This window comes from Dendrobates tinctorius, unplaced genomic scaffold (genome assembly GCF_039654945.1).
Source record: "Dendrobates tinctorius isolate UK_male_01 unplaced genomic scaffold, ASM3965494v1 ptg000086l, whole genome shotgun sequence".
Classification (NCBI taxonomy): domain Eukaryota; kingdom Metazoa; phylum Chordata; class Amphibia; order Anura; family Dendrobatidae; genus Dendrobates; species Dendrobates tinctorius.
This window is the reverse complement of record NW_027361754.1, coordinates 67,025,929-67,053,686: the sequence shown is the minus strand read 5'-3', so window position 1 is coordinate 67,053,686 and position 27,758 is coordinate 67,025,929. Positions and strand designations below refer to the sequence as shown.

General features: G+C 43.9%; 1 protein-coding gene across 6 annotated transcripts in view; it reads left to right on the top strand.

Moving 5' to 3' along the window:
- Window positions 1–27,758, top strand: part of KAZN (kazrin, periplakin interacting protein) — a 901,428-nt gene that overhangs the window by 287,469 nt on the left and 586,201 nt on the right. For all 6 annotated transcript variants that reach the window (XM_073585543.1, XM_073585542.1, XM_073585547.1 and 3 more), the window contains exon 2: window positions 16,859–17,016. In XM_073585543.1, coding sequence (XP_073441644.1) covers window positions 16,859–17,016 — 158 coding nt within the window. The remainder of the gene's footprint in view (window positions 1–16,858; window positions 17,017–27,758) is intronic.

The following is a 27,758-nucleotide window of genomic DNA, read 5'->3' as shown; positions in this document are numbered from 1 at the left end:
TAGGGGGGGCTAACCCGTACCTAACCCCCCACCTGACACCCCCAATATCTTGGGAACGAATGGAGATCTAACGTTAACTTTTGCTGATCAAACCGGATCTAACGAATATCTATCAGAATCCATCCAAAAAACGGCAAATTTCAAATTGGGGGGGCTAACCCGTACCTAACCCCCCACCTGACACCCCCAATATCTCGGGAATGAAAGGAGATCTAACGTTAATTTTTGCTGATCAAACCGGATCTAACGAATATCTATCAGAATCCATCCAAAAAACGGCAAATTTCAAATTAGGGGGGCTAACCCGTACCTAACCCCCCCACCTGACACCCCCAATATCTCGGGAATGAAAGGAGATCTAACGTTAGTTTTTGCTGATCAAACCGGATCTAACGAATATCTATCAGAATCCATCCAAAAAACGGCAAATTTCAAATTAGGGGGGGCTAACCCGTACCTAACCCCCCACCTGACACCCCCAATATCTCGGGAACGAATGGAGATCTAACATTAATTTTTGCTGATCAAACCGGATCTAACGAATATCTATCAGAATCCATCCAAAAAACGGCAAATTTCAAATTAGGGGGGGCTAACCCGTACCTAACCCCCCACCTGACACCCCCAATATCTCGGGAACGAAAGGAGATCTAACGTTAATTTTTGCTGATCAAACCGGATCTAACAAATATCTATCAGAATCAATCCTAAAAACGGCAAATTTCAAATTAGGGGGGGCTAACCCGTACCTAACCCCCCACCTGACACCCCCAATATCTCGGGAACGAAAGGAGATCTAACGTTAATTTTTGCTGATCAAACTGGATCTAACGAATATCTATCAGAATCCATCCAAAAAACGGCAAATTTCAAATTAGGGGGGGCTAACCCGTACCTAACCCCCCACCTGACACCCCCAATATCTCGGGAACGAATGGAGATCTAACATTAATTTTTGCTGATCAAACCGGATCTAACGAATATCTATCAGAATCCATCCAAAAAACGGCAAATTTCAAATTGGGGGGGGCTAACCCGTACCTACCCCCCCACCTGACACCCCCAATATCTCGGGAACGAAAGGAGATCTAACGTTAATTTTTGCTGATCAAACCGGATCTAACAAATATCTATCAGAATCCATCCAAAAAACGGCAAATATCAAATTAGGGGGGCTAACCCGTACCTAACCCCCCACCTGACACCCCCAATATCTCGGGAACAAAAGGAGATCTAACGTTAATTTTTGCTGATCAAACCGGATCTAACGAATATCTATCAGAATCCATCCAAAAAACGGCAAATTTCAAATTAGGGGGGGCTAACCCGTACCTAACCCCCCACCTGACACCCCCAATATCTCGGGAACGAAAGGAGATCTAACGTTAATTTTTGCTGATCAAACCGTATCTAACAAATATCTATCAGAATCCATCCAAAAAACGGCAAATTTCAAATTAGGGGGGGCTAACCCGTACCTAACCCCCCACCTGACACCCCCAATATCTCGGGAACAAAAGGAGATCTAACGTTAATTTTTGCTGATCAAACCGGATTTAACGAATATCTATCAGAATCCATCCAAAAAATGGCAAATTTCAAATTAGGGGGGGCTAACCCATACCTAACCCCCCACCTGACACCCCCAATATCTCGGGAATAAAAGGAGATCTAACGTTAATTTTTGCTGATCAAACCGGATCTAACGAATATCTATCAGAATCCATCCAAAAAACGGCAAATTTCAAATTAGGGGGGGCTAACCCATACCTAACCCCCCACCTGACACCCCCAATATCTCGGGAACGAAAGGAGATCTAACGTTAATTTTTGCTGATCAAACCGGATCTAACGAATATCTATCAGAATCCATCCAAAAAACGGCAAATTTCAAATTAGGGGGGGCTAACCCGCACCTAACGCCCCACCTGACACCCCCAATATCTCGGGAACGAAAGGAGATCTAACGTTAATTTTTGCTGATCAAACCGGATCTAACGAATATCTATCAGAATCCATCCAAAAAATGGCAAATTTCAAATTAGGGGGGGCTAACCCGTACCTAACGCCCCACCTGACACCCCCAATATCTCGGGAACGAAAGGAGATCTAACGTTAATTTTTGCTGATCAAACCGGATCTAACGAATATCTATCAGAATCCATCCAAAAAACGGCAAATTTCAAATTAGGGGGGGCTAACCCGTATCTAACCCCCCACCTGACACCCCCAATATCTCGGGAACGAATGGAGATCTAACGTTAATTTTTGCTGATCAAACCGGATCTAACGAATATCTATCAGAATCCATCCAAAAAACTGCAAATTTCAAATTAGGGGGGGCTAACCCGTACCTAACCCCCCACCAGACACCCCCAATATCTCGGGAATGAAAGGAGATCTAATGTTAATTTTTGCTGATCAAACCGGATCTAACGAATATCTATCAGAATCCATCCAAAAAACGGCAAATTTCAAATTAGGGGGGCTAACCCGTACCTAACCCCCCACCTGACACCCCCAATATCTCGGGAACGAAAGGAGATCTAACGTTAATTTTTGCTGATCAAACCGGATCTAACGAATATCTATCAGAATCCATCCAAAAAACGGCAAATTTCAAATTAGGGGGGGCTAACCAGTACCTAACCCCCCACCTGACACCCCCAATATCTCGGGAACGAAAGGAGATCTAACGTTAATTTTTGCTGATCAAACCGGATCTAACAAATATCTATCAGAATCCATCCAAAAAACGGCAAATTTCAAATTAGGGGGGGCTAACCCGTACCTAACCCCCCACCTGACACCCCCAATATCTCGGGAACAAAAGGAGATCTAACGTTAATTTTTGCTGATCAAACCGGATCTAACGAATATCTATCAGAATCCATCCAAAAAACGGCAAATTTCAAATTAGGGGGGGGCTAACCCGTACCTAACCCCCCACCTGACACCCCCAATATCTCGGGAATGAAAGGAGATCTAACGTTAATTTTTGCTGATCAAACCGGATCTAACGAATATCTATCAGAATCCATCCAAAAAACGGCAAATTTCAAATTAGGGGGGACTAACCCGTACCTAACCCCCCACCTGACACCCCCAATATCTCGGGAACGAAAGGAGATCTAACGTTAATTTTTGCTGATCAAACTGGATCTAACGAATATCTATCAGAATCCATCCAAAAAACGGCAAATTTCAAATTACGGGGGGCTAACCCGTACCTAACCCCCCACCTTACACCCCCAATATCTCGGGAACAAATGGAGATCTAACATTAATTTTTGCTGATCAAACCGGATCTAACGAATATCTATCAGAATCCATCCAAAAAACGGCAAATTTCAAATTAGGGGGGGCTAACCCGTACCTACCCCCCCACCTGACACCCCCAATATCTCGGGAACGAAAGGAGATCTAACGTTAATTTTTGCTGATCAAACCGGATCTAACAAATATCTATCAGAATCCATCCAAAAAACGGCAAATATCAAATTAGGGGGGCTAACCCGTACCTAACCCCCCACCTGACACCCCCAATATCTCGGGAACAAAAGGAGATCTAACGTTAATTTTTGCTGATCAAACTGGATCTAACGAATATCTATCAGAATCCATCCAAAAAACGGCAAATTTCAAATTAGGGGGGGCTAACCCGTACCTAACCCCCCACCTGACACCCCCAATATCTCGGGAACAAAAGGAGATCTAACGTTAATTTTTGCTGATCAAACCGGATCTAACGAATATCTATCAGAATCCATCCAAAAAACGGCAAATTTCAAATTAGGGGGGGCTAACCCGTACCTAACCCCCCACCTGACACCCCCAATATCTCGGGAACGAATGGAGATCTAACGTTAATTTTTGCTGATCAAACCGGATCTAACGAATATCTATCAGAATCCATCCAAAAAACGGCAAATTTCAAATTAGGGGGGGCTAACCCGTACCTAACCCCCCACCTGACACCCCCAATATCTCGGGAACGAAAGGAGATCTAACGTTAATTTTTGCTGATCAAACCGTATCTAACAAATATCTATCAGAATCCATCCAAAAAATGGCAAATTTCAAATTAGGGGGGGCTAACCCGTACCTAACCCCCCACCTGACACCCCCAATATCTCGGGAACAAAAGGAGATCTAACGTTAATTTTTGCTGATCAAACCGGATCTAACGAATATCTATCAGAATCCATCCAAAAAACGGCAAATTTCAAATTAGGGGGGGCTAACCCGTACCTAACCCCCCACCTGACACCCCCAATATCTCGGGAACGAATGGAGATCTAACGTTAACTTTTGCTGATCAAACCGGATCTAACGAATATCTATCAGAATCCATCCAAAAAACGGCAAATTTCAAATTGGGGGGGCTAACCCGTACCTAACCCCCCACCTGACACCCCCAATATCTCGGGAATGAAAGGAGATCTAACGTTAATTTTTGCTGATCAAACCGGATCTAACGAATATCTATCAGAATCCATCCAAAAAACGGCAAATTTCAAATTAGGGGGGCTAACCCGTACCTAACCCCCCCACCTGACACCCCCAATATCTCGGGAATGAAAGGAGATCTAACGTTAGTTTTTGCTGATCAAACCGGATCTAACGAATATCTATCAGAATCCATCCAAAAAACGGCAAATTTCAAATTAGGGGGGGCTAACCCGTACCTAACCCCCCACCTGACACCCCCAATATCTCGGGAACGAATGGAGATCTAACATTAATTTTTGCTGATCAAACCGGATCTAACGAATATCTATCAGAATCCATCCAAAAAACGGCAAATTTCAAATTAGGGGGGGCTAACCCGTACCTAACCCCCCACCTGACACCCCCAATATCTCGGGAACGAAAGGAGATCTAACGTTAATTTTTGCTGATCAAACCGGATCTAACAAATATCTATCAGAATCAATCCAAAAAACGGCAAATTTCAAATTAGGGGGGGCTAACCCGTACCTAACCCCCCACCTGACACCCCCAATATCTCGGGAACGAAAGGAGATCTAACGTTAATTTTTGCTGATCAAACTGGATCTAACGAATATCTATCAGAATCCATCCAAAAAACGGCAAATTTCAAATTAGGGGGGGCTAACCCGTACCTAACCCCCCACCTGACACCCCCAATATCTCGGGAACGAATGGAGATCTAACATTAATTTTTGCTGATCAAACCGGATCTAATGAATATCTATCAGAATCCATCCAAAAAACGGCAAATTTCAAATTAGGGGGGGCTAACCCGTACCTAACCCCCCACCTGACACCCCCAATATCTCGGGAACGAATGGAGATCTAACATTAATTTTTGCTGATCAAACCGGATCTAACGAATATCTATCAGAATCCATCCAAAAAACGGCAAATTTCAAATTAGGGGGGGGCTAACCCGTACCTACCCCCCCACCTGACACCCCCAATATCTCGGGAACGAAAGGAGATCTAACGTTAATTTTTGCTGATCAAACCGGATCTAACAAATATCTATCAGAATCCATCCAAAAAACGGCAAATATCAAATTAGGGGGGCTAACCCGTACCTAACCCCCCACCTGACACCCCCAATATCTCGGGAACAAAAGGAGATCTAACGTTAATTTTTGCTGATCAAACCGGATCTAACGAATATCTATCAGAATCCATCCAAAAAACGGCAAATTTCAAATTAGGGGGGGCTAACCCGTACCTAACCCCCCACCTGACACCCCCAATATCTCGGGAACGAAAGGAGATCTAACGTTAATTTTTGCTGATCAAACCGTATCTAACAAATATCTATCAGAATCCATCCAAAAAACGGCAAATTTCAAATTAGGGGGGGCTAACCCGTACCTAACCCCCCACCTGACACCCCCAATATCTCGGGAACAAAAGGAGATCTAACGTTAATTTTTGCTGATCAAACCGGATCTAACGAATATCTATCAGAATCCATCCAAAAAATGGCAAATTTCAAATTAGGGGGGGCTAACCCATACCTAACCCCCCACCTGACACCCCCAATATCTCGGGAATAAAAGGAGATCTAACGTTAATTTTTGCTGATCAAACCGGATCTAACGAATATCTATCAGAATCCATCCAAAAAACGGCAAATTTCAAATTAGGGGGGGCTAACCCATACCTAACCCCCCACCTGACACCCCCAATATCTCGGGAACGAAAGGAGATCTAACGTTAATTTTTGCTGATCAAACCGGATCTAACGAATATCTATCAGAATCCATCCAAAAAACGGCAAATTTCAAATTAGGGGGGGCTAACCCGTACCTAACGCCCCACCTGACACCCCCAATATCTCGGGAACGAAAGGAGATCTAACGTTAATTTTTGCTGATCAAACCGGATCTAACGAATATCTATCAGAATCCATCCAAAAAATGGCAAATTTCAAATTAGGGGGGGCTAACCCGTACCTAACGCCCCACCTGACACCCCCAATATCTCGGGAACGAAAGGAGATCTAACGTTAATTTTTGCTGATCAAACCGGATCTAACGAATATCTATCAGAATCCATCCAAAAAACGGCAAATTTCAAATTAGGGGGGGCTAACCCGTATCTAACCCCCCACCTGACACCCCCAATATCTCGGGAACGAATGGAGATCTAACGTTAATTTTTGCTGATCAAACCAGATCTAACGAATATCTATCAGAATCCATCCAAAAAACTGCAAATTTCAAATTAGGGGGGGCTAACCCGTACCTAACCCCCCACCTGACACCCCCAATATCTCGGGAATGAAAGGAGATCTAATGTTAATTTTTGCTGATCAAACCGGATCTAACGAATATCTATCAGAATCCATCCAAAAAACGGCAAATTTCAAATTAGGGGGGCTAACCCGTACCTAACCCCCCACCTGACACCCCCAATATCTCGGGAACGAAAGGAGATCTAACGTTAATTTTTGCTGATCAAACCGGATCTAACGAATATCTATCAGAATCCATCCAAAAAACGGCAAATTTCAAATTAGGGGGGGCTAACCAGTACCTAACCCCCCACCTGACACCCCCAATATCTCGGGAACGAAAGGAGATCTAACGTTAATTTTTGCTGATCAAACCGGATCTAACAAATATCTATCAGAATCCATCCAAAAAACAGCAAATTTCAAATTAGGGGGGGCTAACCCGTACCTAACCCCCCACCTGACACCCCCAATATCTCGGGAACAAAAGGAGATCTAACGTTAATTTTTGCTGATCAAACCGGATCTAACGAATATCTATCAGAATCCATCCAAAAAACGGCAAATTTCAAATTAGGGGGGGGCTAACCCGTACCTAACCCCCCACCTGACACCCCCAATATCTCGGGAATGAAAGGAGATCTAACGTTAATTTTTGCTGATCAAACCGGATCTAACGAATATCTATCAGAATCCATCCAAAAAACGGCAAATTTCAAATTAGGGGGGACTAACCCGTACCTAACCCCCCACCTGACACCCCCAATATCTCGGGAACGAAAGGAGATCCAACGTTAATTTTTGCTGATCAAACTGGATCTAACGAATATCTATCAGAATCCATCCAAAAAACGGCAAATTTCAAATTACGGGGGGCTAACCCGTACCTAACCCCCCACCTTACACCCCCAATATCTCGGGAACAAATGGAGATCTAACATTAATTTTTGCTGATCAAACCGGATCTAACGAATATCTATCAGAATCCATCCAAAAAACGGCAAATTTCAAATTAGGGGGGGCTAACCCGTACCTACCCCCCCACCTGACACCCCCAATATCTCGGGAACGAAAGGAGATCTAACGTTAATTTTTGCTGATCAAACCGGATCTAACAAATATCTATCAGAATCCATCCAAAAAACGGCAAATATCAAATTAGGGGGGCTAACCCGTACCTAACCCCCCACCTGACACCCCCAATATCTCGGGAACAAAAGGAGATCTAACGTTAATTTTTGCTGATCAAACTGGATCTAACGAATATCTATCAGAATCCATCCAAAAAACGGCAAATTTCAAATTAGGGGGGGCTAACCCGTACCTAACCCCCCACCTGACACCCCCAATATCTCGGGAACAAAAGGAGATCTAACGTTAATTTTTGCTGATCAAACCGGATCTAACGAATATCTATCAGAATCCATCCAAAAAACGGCAAATTTCAAATTAGGGGGGGCTAACCCGTACCTAACCCCCCACCTGACACCCCCAATATCTCGGGAACGAATGGAGATCTAACGTTAATTTTTGCTGATCAAACCGGATCTAACGAATATCTATCAGAATCCATCCAAAAAACGGCAAATTTCAAATTAGGGGGGGCTAACCCGTACCTAACCCCCCACCTGACACCCCCAATATCTCGGGAACGAAAGGAGATCTAACGTTAATTTTTGCTGATCAAACCGTATCTAACAAATATCTATCAGAATCCATCCAAAAAACGGCAAATTTCAAATTAGGGGGGGCTAACCCGTACCTAACCCCCCACCTGACACCCCCAATATCTCGGGAACAAAAGGAGATCTAACGTTAATTTTTGCTGATCAAACCGGATCTAACGAATATCTATCAGAATCCATCCAAAAAATGGCAAATTTCAAATTAGGGGGGGCTAACCCATACCTAACCCCCCACCTGACACCCCCAATATCTCGGGAATGAAAGGAGATCTAACGTTAATTTTTGCTGATCAAACTGGATCTAACGAATATCTATCAGAATCCATCCAAAAAACGGCAAATTTCAAATTAGGGGGGGCTAACCCGTACCTAACTCCCCACCTGACACCCCCAATATCTCGGGAACGAAAGGAGATCTAACGTTAATTTTTGCTGATCAAACCGGATCTAACGAATATCTATCATAATCCATCCAAAAAACGGCAAATTTCAAATTAGGGGGGCTAACCCGTACCTAACGCCCCACCTGACACCCCCAATATCTCGGGAACGAAAGGAGATCTAACGTTAATTTTTGCTGATCAAACCGGATCTAACGAATATCTATCAGAATCCATCCAAAAAATGGCAAATTTCAAATTAGGGGGGGCTAACCCGTACCTAACGCCCCACCTGACACCCCCAATATCTCGGGAACGAAAGGAGATCTAACGTTAATTTTTGCTGATCAAACCGGATCTAACGAATATCTATCAGAATCCATCCAAAAAACGGCAAATTTCAAATTAGGGGGGGCTAACCCGTATCTCACCCCCCACCTGACACCCCCAATATCTCGGGAACGAATGGAGATCTAACATTAATTTTTGCTGATCAAACCGGATCTAACGAATATCTATCAGAATCCATCCAAAAAACTGCAAATTTCAAATTAGGGGGGGCTAACCCGTACCTAACCCCCCACCTGACACCCCCAATATCTCGGGAATGAAAGGAGATCTAATGTTAATTTTTGCTGATCAAACCGGATCTAACGAATATCTATCAGAATCCATCCAAAATACGGCAAATTTCAAATTAGGGGGGCTAACCCGTACCTAACCCCCCACCTGACACCCCCAATATCTCGGGAACGAAAGGAGATCTAACGTTAATTTTTGCTGATCAAACCGGATCTAACGAATATCTATCAGAATCCATCAAAAAAACGGCAAATTTCAAATTAGGGGGGGCTAACCAGTACCTAACCCCCCCACCTGACACCCCCAATATCTCGGGAACGAAAGGAGATCTAACGTTAATTTTTGCTGATCAAACCGGATCTAACGAATATCTATCAGAATCCATCCAAAAAACGGCAAATTTCAAATTAGGGGGGGCTAACCCGTACCTAACCCCCCACCTGACACCCCCAATATCTCGGGAACGAAAGGAGATCTAACGTTAATTTTTGCTGATCAAACCGGATCTAACGAATATCAATCAGAATCCATCCAAAAAACGGCAAATTTCAAATTAGGGGGGGCTAACCCGTACCTAACGCCCCACCTGACACCCCCAATATCTCGGGAACGAAAGGAGATCTAACGTTAATTTTTGCTGATCAAACCGGATCTAACGAATATCTATCAGAATCCATCCAAAAAACGGCAAATTTCAAATTAGGGGGGGCTAAACCGTACCTAACCCCCCACCTGACACCCCCAATATCTCGGGAACGAAAGGAGATCTAACGTTAATTTTTGCTGATCAAACCGGATCTAACGAATATCTATCAGAATCCATCCAAAAAACGGCAAATTTCAAATTAGGGGGGCTAACCCGTACCTAACGCCCCACCTGACACCCCCAATATCTCGGGAACGAAAGGAGATCTAACGTTAATTTTTGCTGATCAAACCGGATCTAACGAATATCTATCAGAATCCATCCAAAAAACGGCAAATTTCAAATTAGGGGGGGCTAACCCGTACCTAACCCCCCACCTGACACCCCCAATATCTCGGGAACGAAAGGAGATCTAACGTTAATTTTTGCTGATCAAACCGGATCTAACGAATATCTATCAGAATCCATCCAAAAAACGGCAAATTTCAAATTAGGGGGGCTAACCCGTACCTAACGCCCCACCTGACACCCCCAATATCTCGGGAACGAAAGGAGATCTAACGTTAATTTTTGCTGATCAAACCGGATCTAACGAATATCTATCAGAATCCATCCAAAAAACGGCAAATTTCAAATTAGGGGGGGCTAACCCGTACCTAACCCCCCACCTGACACCCCCAATATCTCGGGAACGAAAGGAGATCTAACGTTAATTTTTGCTGATCAAACCGGATCTAACGAATATCTATCAGAATCCATCCAAAAAACGGCAAATTTCAAATTAGGGGGGGCTAACCCGTACCTAACCCCCCACCTGACACCCCCAATATCTCGGGAACGAAAGGAGATCTAACGTTATTTTTTGCTGATCAAACCGGATCTAACGAATATCTATCAGAATCCATCCAAAAAACGGCAAATTTCAAATTAGGGGGGCTAACCCGTACCTAACCCCCCACCTGACACCCCCAATATCTCTGGAACGAATGGAGATCTAACGTTAATTTTTGCTGATCAAACCGGATCTAACGAATATCTATCAGAATCCATCCAAAAAACGGCAAATTTCAAATTAGGGGGGGCTAACCCGTACCTAACCCCCCACCTGACACCCCCAATATCTCGGGAATGAAAGGAGATCTAACGTTAATTTTTACTGATCAAACCGGATCTAACGAATATCTATCAGAATCCATCCAAAAAACGGCAAATTTCAAATTAGGGGGGGCTAACCCGTACCTAACCCCCCACCTGACACCCCCAATATCTCGGGAATGAAAGGAGATCTAATGTTAATTTTTGCTGATCAAACCGGATCTAACGAATATCTATCAGAATCCATCCAAAAAACGGCAAATTTCAAATTAGGGGGGCTAACCCGTACCTAACCCCCCACCTGACACCCCCAATATCTCGGGAACGAAAGGAGATCTAACGTTAATTTTTGCTGATCAAACCGGATCTAACGAATATCTATCAGAATCCATCCAAAAAACGGCAAATTTCAAATTAGGGGGGGGCTAACCCGTACCTAACGCCCCACCTGACACCCCCAATATCTCGGGAACGAAAGGAGATCTAACGTTAATTTTTGCTGATCAAACCGGATCTAACGAATATCTATCAGACTCCATCCAAAAAACGGCAAATTTCAAATTAGGGGGGGCTAACCCGTACCTAACCCCCCACCTGACACCCCCAATATCTCGGGAACGAAAGGAGATCTAACGTTAATTTTTGCTGATCAAACCGGATCTAACGAATATCTATCAGAATCCATCCAAAAAACGGCAAATTTCAAATTAGGGGGGGCTAACCCGTACCTAACCCCCCACCTGACACCCCCAATATCTCGGGAACGAAAGGAGATCTAACGTTAATTTTTGCTGATCAAACCGGATCTAACGAATATCTATCAGAATCCATCCAAAAAACGGCAAATTTCAAATTAGGGGGGGCTAACCCGTACCTAACGCCCCACCTGACACCCCCAATATCTCGGGAACGAAAGGAGATCTAACGTTATTTTTTGCTGATCAAACCGGATCTAACGAATATCTATCAGAATCCATCCAAAAAACGGCAAATTTCAAATTAGGGGGGGCTAACCCGTACCTAACCCCCCACCTGACACCCCCAATATCTCGGGAACGAATGGAGATCTAACGTTAATTTTTGCTGATCAAACCGGATCTAACGAATATCTATCAGAATCCATCCAAAAAACGGCAAATTTCAAATTAGGGGGGGCTAACCCGTACCTAACCCCCCACCTGACACCCTCAATATCTCGGGAATGAAAGGAGATCTAACGTTAATTTTTGCTGATCAAACCGGATCTAACGAATATCTATCAGAATCCATCCAAAAAACGGCAAATTTCAAATTAGGGGGGGCTAACCCGTACCTAACCCCCCACCTGACACCCCCAATATCTCGGGAACGAAAGGAGATCTAACGTTAATTTTTGCTGATCAAACCGGATCTAACAAATATCTATCAGAATCCATCCAAAAAATGGCAAATTTCAAATTAGGGGGGGCTAACCCCCCACCTGACACCCCCAATATCTCGGAAACGAAAGGAGATCTAATGCTAATTTTTGCTGATCAAACCGGATCTAACGAATATCTATCAGAATCCATCCAAAAAACGGCAAATTTCATAGTTGGGGAGGCTAGCTACGGGTTAGCCCCCCCTGGAAAAGATCGTAAATATCTCATTTTGTAGGGGTGATCTAACGTTAGTTTTGGTTGATCAAACCGGATCTAACAAAGATCTAACGAATGTAGTCATTTTTTACCCAAATTCTCACTAAGGGGGGGCTAACCCGGGGGTGGTGCAAAAAAGAGACCAATCTGCAACATGTGCACAGGCCATTAGAAAGCTGATCTTTTCTGTGCATGTTGGGACATGTCTATACATGCAGCAGACGCAGTAGAAGTTCAGTCAGATGAAACCACTGGAAGTGACAGGATGGCAAGTGCAGTACAATGCGGCTCTGCAAAGAAAGTGAGGGATTTGGAACTTCGTTCCATGTTTGTATGTCTCAATGGAATATGTATATCTCAATGCAAAGCTGGGTGAAGTATAAGGAATTCAGGAAAGATGGAAATCTTCAAAAACCATACATTTCTGCAAACATGCAATCGGGTTCTGATTCTTCCTGTCTGTCCTTTGAGCAACGTGAATCGACCTAAAAAGTTTCCTTTAAAAGACATTTAGTTTAAGGAATCGGAGCTAATACTAAGTTTATATTGAATAACCACACTTCAATGTGCTACAGAACAATCGCTAATATGAATGTTCTGTGCACATAAAATTTCATTGTTCTCAGCAACACATCACCAGCTTAATCAAAAAGATGTGCAACTGAGAATGATGATCTTTAAGCCAGCTAAAAAATCATCAGGATTTATCTTGTACGTTGAATGATTCCCATACTGTTTTAGACTGCCTGCTAGTTTGGAAAAGCTTTCCTCCATCCCTATATATGCAAGACCTTGAACGCAAGACCTTGAACGCCATGTCCTGTTCCTAACCATTATATCCCAGTCCTTCCCCGCCTATGCATCATGGTGGTTCTCTATCCACGGACCAGAAGGCTCTAGATAAACTCTATAGGTTCTAAGTTTAGGAGGTTTTGTGGCTTTCAGGATGTTTTTGAAAGACATTTAATTCTAACATTGAAGACTTTTTACATTAAAACGTTTCATCTAAAGTAGTGGCTAAAAGCTTTCTAAGTGTTTATGCCTTTGATGCATCTTTGTAAATTCTATCGAAGAATAGAAAGTTAATAAATCAAAAGTCGAACATAAATACAAATGGAAAGGGATGGCTTCCTCTGTGCTTTATTGTAAAACATCAAGTAAGCAGTACTAGAGATTATTCTAACAAAATATAACTTCAGTACTTAAATTTTTTACTGCATCTGCAGACTTCTGTTCCTGCATTATAAATAGGGGTCACCGGAGTCAGGCAGAAATGAAAAAGCGCAGCTTTATGTAAATCATAGCAAATTGCTGTTTTTTATCCTTCAGATTGTGCGAGATCCTGTCTTGCTTCACTGCATGGGCTGAAAAGTAACGTGCGCGGAGATGGGTTACACAAAGGATCATTTACTAAGACATACAGGTGACTTCAAGGGTTTGTCCACCCCTGAATTATATTAAAAAAATAGCCCAAAATTCTAAAAAATTGTATACTCCCCTAAACGATACCCTGACATTCCCCTTCCAGCTGCGTGGGAGTCCCCACTGGTCTCCGCACTTCCCCGTCACTGATGTAACCAGTGAGAGAGACTTTTGGGAACATCCCATAACTATGACTTAATTGTCTACATATCACAATCATGCATCTGACTAGGAATAGACCCCACTGTAATCTGACAGCCAGCGTTCTGTGCGACTGCACAGGTCTCACATGGCCAATTATTATCTTGTGCCACCCTCCGTACTTTGCAGGGAACCATCATACTTGATCTTGATCTTGTGCACCATGATCTTGTGCCACCCTCCATACTTTGTTAGGAACTTTGTGGGGAACTCATCAGAGCAGCCAAGACATACCATGCAGGCATCCACCCTTCTCCAGTCGGTGGGAATACAGTTGCTTGTGTCTGATCGCATCACCTAGTTGTCTACATATCACAATCGTACATCTGACTAGGTATAGACCTCACTATAATCTGACAGCCAGCATTATGTGTGACTGCACAGGTCTCACATGGCTATGACCAATTATTATCTTGTGCCACCCACCATGCTTTGCAGGGAACCATCATACTTGATATTGTGCACCATAATCTTGTACCACCATCCATACTTTGTTGGGAAATTTGTAGGGAACTCATCAGAGCAGCCAATACGTACCATGCAGGTATCCACCCTTCTTCAATCGGTGGGAATACAGTTGCTCGTGTCTGATCGCATGTGCTTTGGGGTCTATTAAACGTTGCTGTGCTCTGGTATCTTAAATTTTGTGCCATGAAAAATACAAAGATTACAAGATGTTTAGGGCGAGGGCATATGTCATGTGGCAAATTGAGTCAAAATGTTACTTAGTAATCATATGCCACATATACTTTCAAATGCTATTCAGTGGTTTTAGGAAAACTCTACTCAATATGAGCTTAAAAAAAAGCTTAAAGGGAAGGTGCCATCCAAAAAAATTTTTTTCAGCAATTGAAAAAATGTAAAGAATTAATGTTTACATTTTCTTAAAAAATATTATCGTTTGTTTTTAATTTTGCAAAATATGAAAAATAATTTTAAAAAGTTTGGCATTTCCACTTGTTAACACTAGGGGGAGCAGCTACTGAAATCTGGCACAAAAACCTATGACATCTATAGACACAGTGAGCAGCCATTTTGATGGGGCTTGCAAAGTTACTGATTGTCTTTGCATGTAAAGTGTGGATCAGAACAGGCCATCAATCAGCAGACATGTTTCCTGGATTTCTGTGGAGCAGACAACCAGACGGTCCATCCATGTGAATAAAACACAGCGCTCTTTGTACAATCCCTGGCACCGAACAGGGCGCCCCCCACAGACCAGCACACTGCTCTCCTGAAATACTCTGTGCTGCTGTCGCCCTGCTCCTTCCACCATACATCAGGCCCCTGTCCCCTCGGTTTCACACATCGCCAGGACGGGATCTGAGGAGAGGAATGGGGTCTTCGGTCACCGAGGATGGCAGGCAGCAAGGATTCTGGGAGCAGAGTGACAGCAGCACAGAGTATTTCAGGAGAGCAGTATCACATGGGATAGGATTAGATACACGGCTCAGCAGACAGTATTACAGATATGCCCACACTGGTGAAACTTCCAGCCCCCCCAATTATACACAAGACTATGGGCTGTATAAGTCACTGTCCTCCTCAGACAGCCATAAAAGCAAAGGTGTCAGATTACCGGAGATCACTGGGGCTGTGAGTGAGGAGGCGGAGACAGAGCAGGAGGACGCTGGAGCAGGAAGCACAGGGCTGAGCCTGGAGTAAGCAGGACAGAGGAGCATAGAGGAAAGTCACCCGCACTCACCACTCTCCATCCTCCGGCTCCAGTGAGCGCTTCTCTCCTCTGCTGACCACCTTCTCCATCTCTTCAGCCTCTCCTCACAACACAGGACCTGTTATGCCACAAGTGGTCCTGTGATAGAGGGTAAGTGGAGCTCAGCAGATAGCACTGGGCTACAGTAAAATGGCGCCCAGCCACACCTACAGCAGTGAATGGTGCAACCCACAGGGGCGTGCCCAGTTCTCTGCTACTGAGGCTGCAATGTGCGGTCGGAAGCCGACCGCAGTCTCCTATGTCCAGGGACGGCCATATTTGCAGACTGTATGAGTCCTCCACAGATCTGCAAATCAAGATGTCAGCGCCCAGTGGCTACATGACAACATTATTACAAACAAACCATAAATCCTAGTTAGTACAACATTTGCTGAAACAACATGTTTTGTAACCTACTATTTTTTTGCAAATTATATAAAATTGCGGCACCTTCCCTTTAAACTGTGATTTAGCTGCTCCACATCAACAGCAGCTCTTCTTCTGGCTGCTCAGTCGATGTTGCGTGACTGCCGATGTCATACTGATTGACAGCTGGCTCCCTGCAGTTAGGAAGCAGGGAGCCAGCTATCAATCAGCATGACGTCAGTAGTAACAACCCATTGGCAGAGCAGAGTGGAAGAGAAGCAGCTACTAAAATGTATTTCCCCACCAAGGTTGCACCACGCGCCTGTACTTGGTTTGAACAGTCATTTTGTACTGACAGACTCCCATTAAGACAATTTTTAAAAAGTGATAGTGGCTCTAGGAATAACACATCCTTTGTCTATTTCTACAGCTGTGAAGTCACTTCATACCCTAAATGACCAAATATCACATTTTATTGTGGCCAAGCCATCAGCCCTAGAAGATAATGAGGACATCTTCCATCCAACTGAGAAAGAGTCTTTAAAGAAGTCTATGATTATTATGAGACAACTCTTAGTTGAAGCCCAGGTAAGCAAATATATATTATTTGAGACTATTTGCATCAGTTTTGAAGCTGTAAATAACATATGACATTTGGTGCATGTTTTGTTTTCCAAGTTTGTTGCAATTCATGACAATTTAAGAGGATAGTTAAAGGGCTCAGAGTTGGATCAAGATGTGTTCAAAAGAGGCTGCCATTTTTCTGGATGAGAGGCAATAATAATAATAATTTGATTTCTATAGCGCCAACATATTCCGCAGCACTTTACATTTTAGAGGAGACTTGTACAGACAAAAGACTTTACAGCATAACAATAATCACATAAATCAACCATACAAGAAGAATGAGGGCCCTACTCGCAAGTTTACAATCTATGAGGAAATAGAGGAGACACGAAAGGTGGATAGTAACAATTGCCTTCATCGTTCCGACCAGTCATAATGTAAGAAATCAAAGAAATCAAGTGTTCATATAATGCTGCATGAACTGGTTATCAGCCTGAATATGTAAAAGTACAGAGACATAGGGCTATTAAATGCATAAAGCATGTGAGAACATGATACAAGGGACCTGGTTATGGTAAAAAGTTTGAATGGGCAACACCTTGATAGTTAGATTAATGTGAGGAGGCGGTAGACCAGTCTGAAGAAATGCGTTTTTAGGGCACGCTTAAAACTATGGGTACTGGGGATTAATCGAATTGTCCTGGATAAAGCATTCCAAGAAATTGGCACAGCACATGAGACGTCTTGGAAACAGGAGTGGGAGGTTCTGATTATTCAGGATATCAACCTCAGTTCATTAGCAGAATGGAGGGCATGGGTAGGGTGGTAGACTGAGACGAGGGAGGAGATGTAGGGTGGTGCTGAACCATGGAGTGCTTTGTGGGTGAGAGTAATAAGTTTATATTGAATTCTGGAGTGGATGGGTAACCAGTGCAATGACTGGCACAAGGTAGAGGCATCAGTGTAACAGTTGGTGAGGAATATTATCCTATGATCCTGGCTGCAGCATTCAAGACAGATTGGAGAGGCAAGAGTTTGGTAAGCGAAAGACCGATTAGTAGAGAATTACAATAGTCCAGACGAGAATGAATAAGAGAAACAGTAAGAGTTTTTGCAGAATCCAAAGTAAAAAAAGGTCGAATTCTAGAAATGTTTTTGAGGTGCAGATACCAAGATCAAGCCAGTGATCAGATGTGGAGGGTGAATGCAAGCTCTGAATCAAGTATGACCCCAAAACAGCTGGCATGTTGCTGGGGAGTAATGATAGAACCACACACGGAAATGGCAATGTCGGACATAGGTAGATTAGTAGAGGGAGGAAACACAAGGAGTTCAGTGTTTGAAAGCTTCAGTTTCAGATAGAGGGAGATAGCTGTAAGACAATCACCCGTGTTTTCTAATAATGCAGGAGTGATGTCAGGAGTAGAGGTGTAAATTTGGGTGTCATCAGCATAGAGCTGGTACTGGAAACCAAATCTACTGATTGTTTATCCAATAGGGGCAGTATACAAGGAGAAGTGCAGGGGGCCTGGGACTGATCCTTGAGGAACCCCAACAGTAAGGGGAAGATGAGAGGAGGAGGAGGAGCCAGCAAAAGAAACAGTGAAGGAGCGGTCAGATAGGTAGGAGGAGAACCAGGAGAGAATGGTGTCCTTGAGGAAGAGCTGATGATCCAGTGTCGAATGCTGCACAGAGATCCACGAGAATTTGCAGTGAATATTGACCATTAGATTTAGCTGTTAGTAGATCATTAGAGACTTTATTAAGGGCAGTTTCAGCAGAGTGTAAAAAACGGAAACCAGATTGAAGAGGGTCGAGAAGAGAGTTATCTGCGATATAGCAGATAAGACCGGAGTGGACCAAGTGTTCCAGGAGTTTAGAGATGAAGGGAAGATTAGAGATAGGTCTATAGTTAGCAGCACGGTTTTGGTTGAGATATGGTTTTTTAAGCAATGGATGCATGATAGCATGCTTAAATGAGGAGGGAAATAATCGGAAGAGATAGAGAGATTGAGTATTTTTGTTAGGTGAGTGGTGAGAGCAGGGGAAAGGGACTGGAGGAGATGTGACGGAATAGGGTCACTGGTGCAAGTAGTGGGTGAGAAGATGCAAGGAACCTGTTCACTTCTTCTTCTGTGACTGACTCAAATTCAGAGGGCGAGCTAGATGCAGCGTAGGAGAGAGAACAATGCATAGTATGAGGGGATTGGGAGATAATTTCCTGTCAGATATGGTCAGTTTTTACTTTGAAATAATTGGCCGGATCATCAGCTCGGAGATCCGCGGTTGGGGCCTGCACTCTTGGGTTGAGTAGGGAATGAAAAGTGTCAAAGAGACGTTTAGGATTATTGGATAGTGAGGTGATGAGGGTGTTGAAATAGGTTTGCTTGGAGAGGTGAAGGGCGGTATGTTTTGAGCATAAACTTATCATGGATGAACACAATACTTGCATAATTACTATCCAGATTCCAGGCCATAGGATGGAGGAGAATTTAGGGCGCACAATTGGCTCTACCAACAATCTTCAGCTTTTTTTAAACTTTTCATTTTTTTTAATTTTGCAAAAAATAACGCATTTTCAAATGCGAACTGGATTCTTGAAGGAGAATCCAGTTCGGATTTGAAAATGCGTTATTTTCCATAATGAAAAAAAACCTTCAAGTACTACAAGTCGCAAAATTGCTTAACGCGCCTTTGGTACCTGCAAACTTCTCCTCCATTATATAATCATTTATTCATAATTTTTGGTACAGCAAAGCATATGGTCCACATGGCAGCAACCTGTTATTACACATTCATGAGTGTTATGCCTCCAGTACAACCATAACTGGTGAGTGCAATATCTCACGCTATCCCATACTACTCTACCTCTAATAGATAGTCCTGCACATGCTCTTTCTTTATTTTTAAGGAGCAAATTCATAATTCTTTTCAAGTAATGTCTGAATAATACCAATACACAGTGCCAATAAAATACCCCCCGATAAAGAACATTGTGCGAAACATGCATCTAATGAGGTGGGCACCACAATCTCTTATTATTGGTGCAGTGTTTCTGAATTTGTGCTCATTGTGACTTTTTTTACTACTAATATTAATTATTTTTATTTCCGTTTTCATATATTCATTCCTCATTAATTTTTGCATTTATGATATTCTGTTACAAATGGTAGTATCATTTGATTATCTGTGCCTTATATAGTTGCTATATTGTGGTATGTATACCTATAACAAAAATTTACCAACCTTTTCTGGGTTCACCTTTATACTACTTTGATTGTATTTTTACCTCTTTATGTGCCTTTTTCTGGGTTCACCTTTATACCACTTTGATTGCATGTTTCACCTCTTTATGTGCCTTTTCTGGGTTCACCTTTATACCACTTTGATTGCATTTTTCACCTCTTTATGTGCCTAACTTTATACACAGGGTTCTTCATAGTCCCACCTCTGTGTCATTGTGTGGATACATTTTGATCGTCTTTTAACACTTTTATCTTATACATTTTCAATAAAGGTTATGACTTTTTATATCATATTTGTATTATTTGGTCATTTTCACGCTTCCTCTATGGGTCCACTAGATATTTCTCGCTTGTGACCTTACACTTATTCTCCTTGGACTGCGTTGGTGTAATAAACCACCGTTATACCCACATAGTAGCGGCATATATTTCCTTTACAGTACAACTTGAGCCTTGATGTTTTGGTGGAGGTAGTATAGAGGAGGCCTCCAAGTGGTGGAGGCTGAGGGACAGTTGCCCCTTGGGCCACATCCTATAATCTAGATCTTCAAGTAATTATATATATTTTTGCCATTTCTAGAAAATCACACTTATTTTCATCCTTGACTGAATTCTATTTCAGAACTTCCCATGCACTTTAGGATCTGGAGGAAAGAAGATGTGATATTAGCACAGCGAGATCTAAAGGTTATAAGCCAAGAGTTCACTTCCTTGAGTTATGGTAAATAATCCCAAGATTTATAAACCACAATCCCTACAAATGAAAGACATTTCTGTGCAGAACATTAAAAAAAAATTCAAAGGACCCAGGCACATTGCCAATCTTGGTTGTTTTTGCAGCTTTCCGCAGATTATCTCTTTTCTTTATAGAGAAGAATCGTCAATATAAGAAGCGATATCTTAGCTGTGTCACACGCCTTTCTCCAAAGAGCCGCAATTAAAAGAAAACTCCTATCTGTTATTTTTCAGCTTGTTTAGAAGTGTTCTACATAGAAAAATAAATCAAGGTGTATAACAGATCTCTGCGCAGAGATTATCTGGCAGGGAAGGTCAAGACAGAATGGAAGGCGAGGAAGCAGAAAGATGGCGAAAGGTCATATTCCTTCTGTTACTATCTATGGGAATTTTTTGAAAATAATTGCAAAAATGCTAAAATTAATATTACATATTGCAAATACCGTAATATGAAGTGCCGTAACTTTGCAAATATACTTGAATTAAAATGTCTCACTTTTGTAAATACAGCTCCTGTACAGATTTATGTGTTTCATAAAATATATATATATATCTTTGTGCCGTGTTAGCCAGTAGATAGAAAATATTAGGCCAGCGTCACACTAGAGAAGAATATGGATGAGTGAGAGGCGTTAAAAACACGCATTGCACACGGACCAATGATTCTCTATGGGTTGCTCCCATCAGCCATATTTTTGTCGCGTATTTTTTACGGTCTGTGCCAATCACAGCATGCTGCGATTGTCAGCGTAATACTACGACCATAGTACGCCAATGCAAGTCTATGGGTACGCAAAAACAACGCATTACACACGGACCACACGTGTGACTTGCGAGAAATACGCAGGACTTTGGCAGGTGACAGGAAATAGGCCAACCAATCATCAGGAAGCGTAGACATGCAAATTAGCTCAAAAAGCGCTCTAGACATCCAGGAAGTACGCCTCCACGGAGTACAGCATCATGTCTAGCCACATTAATGTGGAGCTCTTAATTGTTTTGGTCCAGGAAAGGCCCAAACTTTGGGACCAACGGGATGCCCATTATTCAGACCGGGCCCGAAAAGAGGCGTCATGGAGGTGCATCTGTATGCATATGTTTCCAGACTTTGCCCAACAGCCACGTGAGGAGCAACAACAAATTCGTAAGTAATTGCCTTTTTTACCAATCAGCTTAAAGGCCAGAAGTGAGCTTTTTGAAAAGTAGCCTCTACAATCCTATACTGTGTATGTAGGTATCCCTGTTTGCTAATGAAAAATTTAGCTAAAAACCACCCCCTACTAGGCCACATGACTATGTGAAATGTTAGGAATATTGCTTGGCACATTTCACAAAGGTTAAAGTCCATTTTCACTTCACCTTGCAGTTGAGGATGTGATGAGACGCTGGTGCAGCATCCGCAACCAGGACCGGCGGGAAAGACAGCAGAGGGCCAGGAGTCGGGCAGCAGCACCGACCAAGTGGAAATACATATATTTTGACCGCTTGTCATTTTTGGCACCCAGTATGGATCTCAGACCGTACGTACAGACATCACACTACATGACACATATGCTTTTTAGGGTCAGAGCTACATTTTATTTTTTGCACATTTCCTAACAGAACTCAGTCCAACCTCACAGAGAGGGAGACAGGGTCAGATACTGAGCCCATTATAGACCCGGATGGGGGATGTGAAGAGGTGGCTGGCCCATGTTCTGACCCGAGTTTTTGCAACCCCCAAGCTCAATATGGCCACTTGTACCAACCCGGTGTTGGAGGCTGACCCCAACCTGGGTTTGGACGACATGGTTATATTGGGGGGTATGATGGACGTGGCTACAATCAGCGACAGGATTTTAATCGCCATTATCCTTATGGTCTCTTTGGTGCGCAGCTACATGACCATGGCCACATATTCCCACAGGGCCAAGAACAACCACCCCAACAGGGTGATGGTCAAGCTGGGCATCCCAACCCCCAACAAAGAGATGAAAGCCTCCCGCCATCACCTCCGCCAAGCTACCAGCAGTTATAACAACAAAAAGTTGTTTATGTTTTTGTGTTAGAAAATAATTTTTTCTTGTTACCTATTTGGGTGTCAAAATAATATAATGTTCTATACAGAAAAGGCTAAATGGCCAGGGCAATATCTGCCATATGACCAAAATATGGTCAACAGTAGAGTTGAGCGAAACGGGTCGAAAAAATTCAAAAGTCGCCGACTTTTGGCAAAGTCGGGTTTCATGAAACGAAACCCGACCCTAGGATGAGGTCGGCCACGAGGTCGGCGACTTACGCGCCAAAGTCGCGTTTCAAAAGTTTGTTTTGCGCTCTTTTTCAGCCAATCAGGATCCACGGACACTGTGGGCAACGTGATGACCTAGGCACGGGTCACCACCATCTTTCAGAAGGGCATGCAAGTGATTGGCTTGCTTTGGTGGGCGTCACAGGGGGTATAAAAGGGCGTGCACGCCGACCGCCATCTTACTTCTGCCGATCTTAGTATAGGGAGAGGTTGCTGCTGATTCTGTAGGGAGAGCGTTAGGCAGGGAAGAAGACAAAAGAACTGCTTCTGCTGCTAGCGATTTGGCCTGCACAACACACAAGTCACTGTGTGTGCAGTGCAAGGGGAGGCTATATTGTGGTGTATCAGTGGTGTTGGTTGTTGGGCTGCCTTCTAAGGCTTCCTGACACGCTGGCATTGCTGTTTACCCACTGCTCCGCAAACTGCTTTTTTAAAAGCAATCCAATCTCCCTTATCCTCTAGTCACTTTTGTCACAGCTGTGCCATCGAGCGTGTCACATAGCGCTCAGATATCAGTGGGCCTCACACAATCCACAAGTGTCCAGTGTCCAAAAGTGTACGCAGAGATTCAAAATCTCCATTATCCTCTCGTCACTTTGGTCACAGGCAGCTGTGCCATCGAGCGTGTCACATAGCGCTCAGATATCAGTGGGCCTCACACAATCTACAAGTGTCCAGTGTCCAAAAGTGTACGCAGAGATTCAAAATCTCCATTATCCTCTCGTCTCTTTGGTCACAGGCAGCTGTGCCATCGAGCGTGTCACATAGCGCTCAGATATCAGTGGGCCTCACACAATCTACAAGTGTCCAGTGTCCAAAAGTGTACGCAGAGATTCAAAATCTCCATTATCCTCTCGTCACTTTGGTCACAGGCAGCTGTGCCATCGAGCGTGTCACATAGCGCTCAGATATCAGTGGGCCTCACACAATCCACAAGTGTCCAGTGTCCAAAAGTGTACGCAGAGATTCAAAATCTCCATTATCCTCTCATCACTTTGGTCACAGGCAGCTGTGCCATCGAGCGTGTCACATAGCGCTCAGATATCAGTGGGCCTCACACAATCTACAAGTGTCCAGTGTCCAAAAGTGTACGCAGAGATTCAAAATCTCCATTATCCTCTCGTCACTTTGGTCACAGGCAGCTGTGCCATCGAGCGTGTCACATAGCGCTCAGATATCAGTGGGCCTCACACAATCTACAAGTGTCCAGTGTCCAAAAGTGTACGCAGAGATTCAAAATCTCCATTATCCTCTCGTCACTTTGGTCACAGGCAGCTGTGCCATCGAGCGTGTCACATAGCGCTCAGATATCAGTGGGCCTCACACAATCTACAAGTGTCCAGTGTCCAAAAGTGTACGCAGAGATTCAAAATCTCCATTATCCTCTCGTCTCTTTGGTCACAGGCAGCTGTGCCATCGAGCGTGTCACATAGCGCTCAGATATCAGTGGGCCTCACACAATCTACAAGTGTCCAGTGTCCAAAAGTGTACGCAGAGATTCAAAATCTCCATTATCCTCTCGTCACTTTGGTCACAGGCAGCTGTGCCATCGAGCGTGTCACATAGCGCTCAGATATCAGTGGGCCTCACACAATCCACAAGTGTCCAGTGTCCAAAAGTGTACGCAGAGATTCAAAATCTCCATTATCCTCTCATCACTTTGGTCACAGGCAGCTGTGCCATCGAGCGTGTCACATAGCGCTCAGATATCAGTGGGCCTCACACAATCTACAAGTGTCCAGTGTCCAAAAGTGTACGCAGAGATTCAAAATCTCCATTATCCTCTCGTCACTTTGGTCACAGGCAGCTGTGCTATCGAGCGTGTCACATAGCGCTCAGATATCAGTGGGCCTCACACAATCCACAAGTGTCCAGTGTCCAAAAGTGTACGCAGAGATTCAAAATCTCCATTATCCTCTCGTCACTTTGGTCACAGGCAGCTGTGCCATCGAGCGTGTCACATAGCGCTCAGATATCAGTGAGCCTCACACAATCCACAAGTGTCCAGTGTCCAAAAGTGTACGCAGAGATTCAAAATCTCCATTATCCTCTCGTCACTTTGGTCACAGGCAGCTGTGCCATCGAGCGTGTCACATAGCGCTCAGATATCAGTGGGCCTCACACAATCCACAAGTGTCCAGTGTCCAAAAGTGTACGCAGAGATTCAAAATCTCCATTATCCTCTCGTCACTTTGGTCACAGGCAGCTGTGCCATCGAGCGTGTCACATAGCGCTCAGATATCAGTGGGCCTCACACAATCTACAAGTGTCCAGTGTCCAAAAGTGTACGCAGAGATTCAAAATCTCCATTATCCTCTCGTCACTTTGGTCACAGGCAGCTGTGCCATCGAGCGTGTCACATAGTGCTCAGATATCAGTGGGCCTCACACAATCTACAAGTGTCCAGTGTCCAAAAGTGTACGCAGAGATTCAAAATCTCCATTATCCTCTCGTCACTTTGGTCACAGGCAGCTGTGCCATCGAGCGTGTCACATAGCACTCAGATATCAGTGGGCCTCACACAATCCACAAGTGTCCAGTGTCCAAAAGTGTACGCAGAGATTCAAAATCTCCATTATCCTCTCGTCACTTTGGTCACAGGCAGCTGTGCCATCGAGCGTGTCACATAGCGCTCAGATATCAGTGGGCCTCACACAATCTACAATTGTCCAGTGTCCAAAAGTGTACGCAGAGATTCAAAATCTCCATTATCCTCTCGTCACTTTGGTCACAGGCAGCTGTGCCATCGAGCGTGTCACATAGCGCTCAGATATCAGTGGGCCTCACACAATCTACAAGTGTCCAGTGTCCAAAAGTGTACGCAGAGATTCAAAATCTCCATTATCCTCTCGTCACTTTGGTCACAGGCAGCTGTGCCATCGAGCGTGTCACATAGCGCTCAGATATCAGTGGGCCTCACACAATCCACAAGTGTCCAGTGTCCAAAAGTGTACGCAGAGATTCAAAATCTCCATTATCCTCTCGTCACTTTGGTCACAGGCAGCTGTGCCATCGAGCGTGTCACATAGCGCTCAGATATCAGTGGGCCTCACACAATCCACAAGTGTCCAGTGTCCAAAAGTGTACGCAGAGATTCAAAATCTCCATTATCCTCTCGTCACTTTGGTCACAGGCAGCTGTGCCATCGAGCGTGTCACATAGCGCTCAGATATCAGTGGGCCTCACACAATCTACAAGTGTCCAGTGTCCAAAAGTGTACGCAGAGATTCAAAATCTCCATTATCCTCTCGTCACTTTGGTCACAGGCAGCTGTGCCATCGAGCGTGTCACATAGCGCTCAGATATCAGTGGGCCTCACACAATCCAAAAGTGTCCACTGTCCACAAGTGTGTGCAGAAATTCTAAATCTCCCCTGTCCTATAGACACCTTGTACCTTGTTTTACATTACTATATAGTTTGTTGGATTTTGTCTACATTTCTACCAAAAATGAGGAAGGCTGGTGGAAGAGGCCGTGGAATTGGGCGGGGGTTGGCAGCTGGTAATGATGGAATTGGTGGTGGATCTGATGGTAGTGGCAAGAGCAAAATAGGACCGAATGCAGGAGGTGCTGACCCTGCGTCATCGTCTGGCTACGTAAGGCCTCGAACGCTTAGTTTTCTAGGAGTTGGCAAACCGCTTTTAAAGGCAGAGCATCAGGAAAAAGTTTTGTCTTACATTGCTGACTCAGCCTCCAGCTCTATCGCCTCCTCTTCTTCAGTTGTAAAAAGTAAAAGCACTGAGTCATCATTGGAGGCTCATGTTCATGAACCACACCTTTCCTTGTGTCCTTCACCCCAACCAAGATTGAAGGATGACGCAGGCCATACTACTGATTACTCCATGGAGCTGTTTTCACATACCATGCCTGGATTATCAAGTCAAATGGTGAATTACCCAGGCCAAGATGAATCTGACATGGAGTGCACTGATGCACAGCCGCTGATGGATGATTCTGCTGGTACATTCACTCAGAGCACTACATTGTCCTCGCAGTGTACAGAGCCAGATTTTGACCCTGATGAGACTCAGGTGCCCCTTCCCGCACACTATACCACCATACACGGTGACACAGAGAAAGGTGCACATGACATAGAAGAGGAGGTGATGGATGACCCAGTTGTTGACCCAGATTGGCATCCATTGGGGGAAGAGGGTGCTGCTTCCAATAGCTCAGATGAGGAGCATCCACAGCAGACATCGACATCGCAACAGCTGTTATCTGGCAGGCCCAGAGCACTCCAAAGACAGGTTCCAAACATCAAAAGAGTTGCTGGACAGCTTGTCCAGAGGGTCAAAAGATCACAGCGTGCTAGGCCGCAAAATGTCTGCCAAAGTAGGAAGAGTGCAGTGTGGCACTTTTTTGAACAAAATCCTCATGATCAGGCCAAGGTTATCTGTAAGAAGTGCGCAAAGACCTTTAGCCGAGGGAAAAATCTGAAAAATTTGAATACCAGTTGCATGCTTAGACATTTAACCAGCATGCACTTGCAAGCG